The 10382-nt window shown below is 39.7% G+C and overlaps 1 protein-coding gene across 1 annotated transcript; it reads right to left on the bottom strand.

Moving 5' to 3' along the window:
• Positions 1 to 1668: 1668 nt before the first annotated feature.
• On the bottom strand, positions 1669 to 9449 carry LOC125004139 (excitatory amino acid transporter 3-like). Its single transcript, XM_047578544.1, has 13 exons — positions 8012 to 9449; positions 6675 to 6815; positions 6301 to 6393; positions 5500 to 5623; positions 5206 to 5248; positions 5067 to 5120; positions 4784 to 4965; positions 4451 to 4561; positions 3479 to 3601; positions 3149 to 3340; positions 2688 to 2822; positions 2458 to 2574; positions 1669 to 2220 (listed from the first exon to the last, which is right to left on the bottom strand). The coding sequence occupies exons 1-13, from the start codon at positions 8109 to 8111 to the stop codon at positions 2181 to 2183; spliced, it is 1455 nt and encodes a 484-aa protein (XP_047434500.1). The 5' UTR covers positions 8112 to 9449; the 3' UTR covers positions 1669 to 2180.
• Positions 9450 to 10382: the final 933 nt, after the last annotated feature.

Raw genomic sequence — 10382 nt, 5'->3', positions numbered from 1 at the left:
TTTATTCAAAAACAATGGGAAAAAAATTATTTTTCATGTTTGGCGGTGAATGTGTTAACAACTGGTTTATTTTAACAGTTGAGTGAATGCAGTTTTACACCTGAACCAACTCACCACACTAAACAAACTCAAGTGGGAGCTATAAAAAATATATTTTCGCCTTAATTGTCATACTGCTTTGAAATAAATGAAAAAAGAAATACAAAATAAAATAAAATAAATAAAAAAGTTATAGCAGTGCATGGGCAATAGGATTAGACTATATCAGATCAAACTACTATGCTGGGCCTACTGAAGTTGAGAATATACTGCACAATATTAATTGTCTTTAATATGACATACTTGTCTTTATGATGAGTGGCGCCGAACATTAAACTCTTTGAACACTGCAACTTGCTGATTACATACCAAGCACACTGGTTTTGCATTCACTTCTGTGAATAAATACTTCTCGGTCCATTTCTCCTGGAAAACTCTGCACTCCGTGTCCACTCTTCTTTTTTTTGACAGTGCCATTTTGGGAAGGGTGTGTTGACCGATAACTTGTTTAGTAGTGGTGAATGGTGAAGCAAGATTGCCGGTTTAGTTTTTACTTGGACACATCACGTTGCGAATGTTTATGTCCTGTGACTAACTCGTGTCAGTGCCGCATGCTTGACGTGAGCGCTTTTACACATTTACTGCCCTCTAGCGGCCGGAGGGAGCATTTGGTTTGTATTTATTTTAAAAAATCACAACTTTTAATAGAAATTAGCTAGAGACTCGCTTCTTTTTTTGACATACTCAGAAATTTATGCCGGGCCGGATTAAATGACCCAACGGGCCCGGTCCGGCCCGCGGGCCGTATGTTTGACATGCCTGGTCTAGATTCTACTGAGTGCAAACTATCTACATCAGCTGAGCTTTGGGCCTAAAACAAAGTCATTGAGGGCTCATGAGCAGTAATGAAAAGGTTGTGTTCAGGGCAGACTGTTCAGGGAAGTCACTTACCACCTTGACAGACAATGTGAGGTTTCTGGCTGACATCCAACAAGATATGTACAACTAGCCTGAGGGCTGCAGGGCTAGGGAAGGGTAGATCTGAGCATACTAAAAGTATGGGATGTTGTGATAAGAGCAAATGAGAAAATCTACCTCCATTTGCCAGGATTCACATCTTTTATGTTAGAACCATTACCTAGAATAAGCAATTAATAAGCCAATGTGCGGACATAGAATGCCTTTCGAGTTTATTTTACAGCAACATATGTGACAGGCACAGAGCAATTAGGCTTATGACATGAATGCAGGTTTTATTGGCTTTATGTGAGTAATTGATCTCTTTATTGAGGTTAAAGTTAAGACTGGCAGAGTCATATTCCATGTTTCCATGCACAGGTCACTATGAAACAATACATGTTGAAAGATGATCCTGTAATAAAATAAAGTAAAAACTGGGCTGCTCAGGAAGCTCAGTGGTAAATGTGTCTGCTGATGAGGCCAGAGGCTTCTGAATAGCTACAAAATGAAATCTGAGGTAAGGCTTTTTGCACGTGTTTAGGTGCCAAAGGAAAATTATTTTGTCTGATGAATAAAAAAAAAAAAAAAAACTTTAAAACAGACAAACATTGTGGATAAAGTGTGTTGAAGAGCCTGACTCATGTACTGAATGATGAAATATCTAGCCACTGCTTCTCTTTACTTTTTATTCAGCTGAGATTTACAAGAAGGGAAGGAATACATTTAATCGATTCACATATTTACTTAGCTAGATGTGATTCTAGATAAATCTGTTTCTTTAAAATCAAACAAACAAACAAAAAAAAAGTGTGCACCAGCTCATTTAATACTGCACTTACATATAAACACATCCTTCTGCAATACTAAATACACAAGATACAATAAGTTTAAATCAAATGAACAAATGATTGCCGCAAGGCCAACTTAAATATACCATGTACACTATACACAGAGTAAATATATATATAACAAATCAATAGAAAAACATTTCTTTGTTGTCCACTATACTTATACTGCTGATGACAAAAAATACAAAAAAAGGCTTCTTTAAAGTATATTTTTGCACTCACAATGAAAGAAATGTTATAACACAATGAAACACCATGGAAAGTTCTTTTGAAAGTAGAGCACATTCTTGCTGCTGAGGCACAGGTCCTGTTTTATTCCATATCCTGCTGCTGTCATGGATCTGGATCCAAGTAATGTTCTGATGTACAATCTCTAAATTAAACATACAGTATATTGGATGCAGAAAAGAAAGGACAGGTGAATAAGTATAAGAAGTTGTAGTGTAAGAAGTACAGCCTGTTGCTTCATTCCACTCGCATATGATGATCTTTATTCTGACTGTGTGCTGTAGGAAGATCGGGCCAATCTGGCTACAACAACTACTACTGAGTTAAAATGTTTTTTACTGAGGTTTCCTTTAATTCTTCAAAAAAACAAACTGGTACTTACCTGGCCACGCTGTGTTCTTGCTGGTCTATTTGTTCCAGTTCGTTTTTCGACATATGTGCGACAACTGCTACGCCAAGGCAGTCTCCCAGGACGTTGAGAGTAGCATTGAAACGATCTCTGGAAAACGCAAAACACAATGAATCCCGGGATTGCGCAGTTTGTGATTCTTTGTGTTGTGCTGTGTGGTTTCAGGTGCAGCAAAGGAGGTGAAATAAATCCCTTAAACTTACATCAGCCATTCTACAGACATCAAAACAGAAGCATCCCTCACAGGAATCCCAATAACCGTTAAAACGAAAAGAGTGGTGACCATTCCTGTAGCTGGGATTCCTGCTTCTCCTACACTGGCCACCGCCACCGTCACACTGCAGAAGGAACACACAGTTGTGTAAGTGACTGCTGAAGACAAAAAAGTGAAAATACTTTCAAAAGAAAAAGGCAGACAATTTGAAACCCCAGCTGAGAAACCATGAGGTGCAGACATGACTCACAAGTGAGACCATCACCAGCTTCTGCCAGTTTGCTGATGACACAATACTCTACATCATCACAACAACAACGATGATGTCAACTCACTGATTGACAAAATTTTATTTTAGTTCTTTTGGACAATCAATTACTTTAATGATTAGGCTGCTCTTACAAACACAAGACACATTTCTAGAAATAAAATGATATGACTGCCACTTACCCAAGGGTAATTAACTGGGTCCAGTTCAATGTAATGTCATTAAGTTGGGCGATGAAAACCACTGCGGCCACTTCATAAAGGGCTGTTCCATCCATATTGGCATTGATCCCGATAGGAAGCATGAAGTCAGTGATTCTTTTGTCAATCTTGTTTACTTCCTCACAACAATAAACAGTCAGTGAGACTGCATAGCTTGGAGACAAAGAGCAATGTTTGGTCGTTAATATCTGTATTTCCTATATATTCTCTCTGTATATTGATGCAATTCTTCCCTGGGATAATGCACTGTTTAAGCACATGTACAGTTAAAAAATGAACTGCTTGTCTTACCTGCGTGAGATGAGCAGGGCTCTAAGTAATGCAGGAGAAACACCTTTCATGACGGGGAGGGGATTTTTTCTCACACACAAGATATAGATCATAGGTAAAACTATAAATCCATGGATGATGAGCCTGAAAAACAGCGCAAAGTAAAGATGAAATTTCTTTGCTTTCGGCAGAAACTCGCCCCAACCCAGAGGAAATTCCATTGTTTTCCAGGAAAGCACCATGGTCTCGGAGGTCATCACCCTCATCCCAACAGCTTCACACTCGGCTGCAAACCCTCCCAATGAGTGCTGAATGTCAAGGTGTGGTGAAGCCAGAAACAACTTCCTCTGCAAAAAGCAGGGACAGAATTCTGAGGTTCCCATACCAAACAGCCTCTTGACCCCGGTAGTCCAACACCCACCAAAAACATTTGTGGCAAGGGTAGGACACAGCTCTCTAAACGGCCCTGTTAGCCTATCCCCGGCCAATTCTCTGTAGTGATGGCTGTCTGCGCAGCTCTGAGTTTTTCCAACCCAGCTCTTGAACCTGAAAAGCAACTTTACCTGCCTCATTTTCTAGTGTCACCCTGAATGACAAGACAGGTACTGATAGATGGCAATAAGATTGGTGTTTCATATCAGAAAAAAACTGTCAGAAGGCCGGGGTTTGTAAAGATGTTGAAAGCAACTGATCTGCAAATATTTTGGTAGCATTACTGTTAGTAAAACAAACCATGAGAGACGTTTTATTTACTCAACAACATATCAACAACTCTCTCACTTTCAGATCAGTCATCTTTTTGTTAGCCTTGGCGCTAGGTTTTTTATATCTCTCATCTGTGGGTGTCTCCTCTTCTGCCCCAATTTTATTTGTTACTTCGTCTGAATTGTTGTTTGTGGTGTTGCTGCCCCTGGAAACCTAGAGAGCCCAACAACTCAGGGGCATAACCTAGCTTTTATTGCTTTCACAATGTGAGAGTGCGCAAGAACATACCCAACAAAGACCACTGCCATGAACGATAGCAGCTTTACAACAGTCTCCCAGTTGTCCCCAACTTCAACAACGTAGCTTGCAGTCATGAACAACACTCCCACTGGCAATAAGCTAGCAAGGAAACAGCATCAAGTTAATGGATATCGACTTGGAAGATGGAGATGGAAAGCATGTGAACATGAAAACATTTTTGAGTGCAGGAGAATGACAGGTTGAAACAGTTTGTATTACAATCATGTGTATACTTTAGGACGCTTACTGTCTTCAGGTAAATGGTAAAAGATAAGGATGTTTTTTTTACATAATATTGACAGAGGTTGAGATTGTCTGTACCATATTATCATTTTGACTACATGTTTGGTGGCCTCGTTGATGGAAACGACGACATTCACAAGACGTTGGCCTTTTCCTTTCATACCCCTGAGGGACAGTCCAACAATAAGTGACAACGAGATCAGCCCCAAAGTGTTGAGTCCGTCAATGTGCACGCCCACGAGGAGCACTTCTGAGTTTTCCTGAAGCAAATGGCGAAACTCAGTGAGAATGGTCTGATAGAAATTTAGTGTAAATAATCGAATGTGGAACCAAATTAATTTTCAGAGTGATGTACCATTACCTGGGTGGCATTGTTCTCATCTCCTTCAAAGGTGAACACCTTCCGCGTTTTGTACTGAAGAAAATAAAACACATTATGACTATAAGAATGCCTGCTTGATGGGCTGTACATTGTATACATAAGCAATAAAAAAACATACCTGTTGAAAGGTAGCCTGAATCACATTTTGTGGCACTATGTTCCTGTAAAGATTAGATTAAAATCAACACCATGGAATCTATCAAGAAAAACACTAGCCATCTTATAAATGCTGAGGTACCTGCAGAAAAGCATGCTGTGATATTTATGTATGTTTAAAGAACTAATCACATACATTATTTGTCCTCACAATTATACCAATGGATGTAGTCTCCAGGTGACTTAAAGGATACTGCAGACTGACTGGAACATAAACATCTTCTGGGTGCACTGTGAACACACACTTTGTCCTCACCTTATTAGATCCAACAAGGCATCCAGTGAGGAGAAGGCTTCCTCATCATCATCAACATCATCTTTTGCAACTTTGGCAGATGTATTACTCACACCAGGCTTGACCAACAACACCAAAAATAATCCTAGGACGCACAATCCAGGGTTAAACAAAACAGACAAAGAGACGTGAATTGCTAGTAATAACAAACACACTCACTTATAATATCCGAGTGGACTGACTACCACAATTACAACTAATTTTATATATGTACAGAACTTTAAACCATTGCGTCCTTAGCGCTTTGCTCTACAAGTTATAAAAAGTGATTTAGTATTTTATTGCCACAAATCCCAGAATGTATATATGACACCATTCAGGCATAACATTATGGAAGGTGTTCTGTAGTGTCTGGCAACAGGATGTTGTTAGTGGGGGCCTTTGAGTCCTATGGGTTGAGGGGAGGGGCCTCTGTGGATCATCCCACAGGTCAACACCTTTGTTTTTTTTAGTTGTTTTTTTGTTTTTTTAGTTGTTCCTAAACTGTTCTAGTGTGTGTGTCTGTGTCAGGCTGCATCCTGCTGGGGATGACTGCTGTCATCAAGGAGTGTCATTGCCATGGGGTGGGGGTGCCTGGTCTGCTTTAGGTGGGTGGTACGTGTCCAAACATTTACCAGCAGAACATTGTACTGTCACAGTATGGTCGCTGTTATTTACTTCTCCTGTTCCTGATTTGCAAATTTGGATTAATCATGTAAAAATAAAAATAATGCTTAATGTTGTGACTGTGTCTGTGTGCCAGCATGTGTTAGTTTGGATTACCTGTAAGGACAGCCAGCACAGTGGTTACGAAAATGTATATAATTGCACGGACAGTGATTTTTTTGGACATGCCTCCACTCAGACTAGAAACTCCTGTTAAAATGAACATACTGGTAAGGTGACATATGCAGACTGAAGGATATCAATCAACAGTGCTGGTTACACTATATACAGAGATAGATACTATCCACTATAACACTATACACATTACAAGAATGGAAAGGTCAAGTCTGTTGTTAAATACTTATTCTTGGACATTACAGTATGTACATGACTATCCACATTTCCACCAAGCAATCAGGACGTTGCACGTAAATTTAATGTGTATAAAGAACATGCGCAACTGACAGCAAGACAAACAGCTTGTGCCTCACCTGTTATCACACTTGACATTATGAGTGGAACGGTAACCAGCTGAAGCAGCCGCCTGAGGAATTCCCCAGGGAAGCTGATGTAGACTTTGTGGCTCTGTGACAGACTGAGGAAGTTCTTCAAAAACATGCCCAGACCCACACCTTTGAGACAGAAACACGGAAATAATGAAATGTCAGCACACAATAGGGCTTAAAATAGTTGAGAATATGGATACAACTAATGTTGTATGGCTGTAGATTTATAGGCGGACTGCTATATAAGAATACTCTTTTTTAATGGTGGTGTGCCTCATGTGTTTGTAACGTGGTCGCAACGATTACACTTGTCCACTGGGTGGCGCTGTTTACCCAAGTGTAAGTAGCCACCGTTGCTACACTGTCACCGCCATGTTTGTAGAGGGAACGATGACCCTGAGGTGGTCGCCTTGTCAACAGTATGTGGGATTCATAACTCCCCTAGCCCTATATGGACGTTCATTTATTTATCTTCATCTTAGTAAAACTTAGCAAATAGCAAAGTAAGAAACGTCCGCTAAACTAAAAATTTGTTTATTTTTAGACTTAGCCAGACTTTAATGATCCACGAGGGAAATTACTTTGTGACCTTAGCTTCGTTGCATATAAAAGTAAACACAAAAAAAAAGGATTAAATCAAATGAGATGAGATTAAAGTAAAAAGAAGCCCTTTCCTGCATGTCATTGGTGACTCTAAATTGAACCTAAGTGTGAGTGGTAATGGTTGTTTGTAGCTGGGACAGGCTCCACCAACCCCCGCGACCCTAGTGAAGGCTTATAAGCGGTATGGAAGATGAGATGGGAATCATGAAAAAAAATATACAAAAATAGTTGGCAAAACAGTGCCCGAGGTCGTTCGGTCAGCTGCATAACCACGGCGGCATGCATCGTGTCATGGCACGGTGTCTTCTTGTGGTTGTCCGCTGAGGGAAGGATGTAAACGCCAACGGAGTCTGAATCCGGGCACAGACGCACCGTGGTCCTTATAAACCAAGTCTCCCAAGCTCTTCTCATGACACGCACACAGTCCATCCATTTCACCGCCAAAACCCCCGGTTTCCCACCGAGTGAATACACTCCAGTCCTACATCCCCAGCTCCTCTGCTGAAGTTCAGCGGGGCTCTCGGGCCTCGCTCCGGGCCGCTAGCAGCCAACAGCAGGAATACACCAACGGACACAACGTCCCTACCTACATGTGGCTGTGTTTCAGTTTTGTTCCGTGATGTATGAGCCGGTCCCGTTTAGCTCTGAGACAATTCTTCAGTTGGTGCAAGTAGCTAGCCTCAACCGACTATACAAATTCAACACAACACGTCACTTACCCACGATAACGGCGACTATGCACAAAAATGTTAATATGTTCCTTCGCTGAACGCGATAAGCGCAGCATGTCGTGCTAAATCGTCCGTAGAAGGCCTTCATTTCCTCCTCTTCCTCTGAAAGAAACCCAAAGTCAGTTTAGGTAGCTGATGTTAAACATTACAGCACTTGTTGCTGGGTTGGACCGTGAGGACTGTTTAAAATAAATACTCACCGGGAATTGTTTGGATTTGAAATGGTCGAAGCCACGGATTTGTCACGTGACAAAAACAAGTAATCAAATCAATAACTTGGAGACAGACATTACAGCTGATAGTGGCACACGTGCAAACTGCTTGAGTTTCATTTTGGTTTATTGAATAAGATCAATTCACAACGTTTGTTGTAGCATATTTGACTAATAAAGGACACACACCGTGTATAGTCAACTGAAGGTGACATGTTGGCGCTTCTGGAGTTAGATGGGAAGAGCAGCTCTTAAATGGCAAGTTTGAAAAAAAATTTTTTTTAATAAATTAGTGGATGAATGACTTTCCAAGTTATTGTAAGCCATTAATAGCCTTGATTGATACTACATGCACACACACGCTGACAGTCACTGTAATACATCGATCAGTCATGACATTATAACCAAGAGAAGTAAATAAGATTGGTCATCTTGTGACCATTTAGTGAAATGTTTGGACCTGGCATTCATGGATGGTACTTAGACATGTATCAACCACCTAGACCAGACCAGGCCCACGGTTAAGGTGCTTATAATGTTATGCCTGTTTAATTTTTCACACTTAGCTGACACTGTTTTCTGGACATTTGGATTGTAGAGTTTGGTAAAATAAATAACTAAATAGTTACAATTTACTCAATTGTCAAACTTGTTGGAATATGTTGTCAGTCCCTAATAAATTATCGTCTGTTTGAAACAGACATTACAGCTGTCTCATGGAGCAGTTGCTTATATTTATTTTAGTTTGTCATGTATGATCGATCCGCAACACATTCATTGTTGATATGACTATGATAAACTGACCCATGCTGTGTATGGACAGTTTCATGTTATTAATTACTATTCATCTGCTACTAAAACAGCACTCTTAATAGAGTTTATTACAAGAACAAAAATATAAATCACAGGATAATAGAATTTAGCACTTCCATTTTTGGCAAGTAAAGGTTTTTTCTTTTTTTTCCCTTTTTCCATTGAACCAGCTTGATTGCTAATATAGTGACTGATATGGAGCTGTGTGTGTCCTCTTCGGTAAATTAATGGTTTTTCACCTTGCAATCACTTGCCAACAATGTTCCCACAGTTTTTTTTCCTGGACACAAGATTTTGACAGCATGTACTGAACTGACAAACTGCCCAAGTGGCTGATCATAAAAGTAACAAATGATTTTAGCACCGAATAAATAAAAGGAAGCTGCGATACCGGTGCCTTATGGATGGCAGTACTACACTGCCACCAAGAGGACTTATCCTAAAACACATGACATCACTTATATGTGTGGCAAAAAAAAGACACAAAAATTATAATAATAATAATGAGATGAGGAAAGAAGAACCTGGAAGCACAGTATTTTACAAGAGGATGTTATACATTTATTATTGAACCAGCTTTTGAAATCCAAAAGACGGGGGAAAAGGGATTAAAAAAATCATTGCACTACTTAATAAAGTATTACTAGTAATAACTCTCATACAAAATGTACAAATGTTTGTTAAAAATTTCATTATCATAACAAGCCTTCAATTGATTTTGGTTACAGATATGATACATATTGAAACTACCATGACACTGTTTTAATGTTTCACACGGTTTGAAGGAAAAATATTCAAACAACCTTGCATGGAAAAGATTAGCAAAATGAACCTGGTGAGCACTAATCATACTGGCTGCGACGTTTTCTGAAAAAAGACATAAATAGTGGGACTGAGGTATTTGCTAGTGTACCGAGCAACAACAACAATAACAACAACAAAAAGAAAACTGTCCGACAACAAAACAATCCTAAGACACAAAGTGGATGACACAAATATGATGCCTTGGAAAAAAAGATTAAGAGGAAATACTGTTCCCATTCATTCCCACGGCTAACACATGATTTTTTTATAAACCAACACTGAAGAAAGTATTTTGTAAGAATTATGTTCTTCCTGGACATCGATGCACAAACAAAGATGTGGGTTTGAAGGTGTGGTGACAGTGAGGACAAAAAAAAAGAAGCTTTTTTAAAGGCATCTCAGATGTAAGACAGTGCAGGTGCCCAGCTGAACTTCCCAACAGACACACACACACAGACACACACACTTCTGTTTATGCATTCTCTACTGTGTATGGCCTATGTTAGTCTGTCATCTTGGTATAAAATACT

Source organism: Mugil cephalus, chromosome 2 (genome assembly GCF_022458985.1).
Source record: "Mugil cephalus isolate CIBA_MC_2020 chromosome 2, CIBA_Mcephalus_1.1, whole genome shotgun sequence".
Lineage (NCBI taxonomy): Eukaryota > Metazoa > Chordata > Actinopteri > Mugiliformes > Mugilidae > Mugil > Mugil cephalus.
Note: the sequence above shows the minus strand (reverse complement) of the source record. Positions and strands in the feature narration are given on the sequence as shown.

Excerpts from the sequence above, each read along its gene's own strand:
- LOC125004139 (XM_047578544.1), bottom strand. The coding sequence starts at position 8,111 with ATGAAGGCCTTCTACGGACGATTTAGCACGACATGCTGCGCTTATCGC. Across the intron at positions 5,121-5,205 it reads TTCAGGCTACCTTTCAACAG|TACAAAACGCGGAAGGTGTT; the intron begins GTATGTTTTTTT and ends TATTTTCTTCAG. Across the intron at positions 4,966-5,066 it reads ATGAGAACAATGCCACCCAG|GAAAACTCAGAAGTGCTCCT; the intron begins GTAATGGTACAT and ends CATTTGCTTCAG.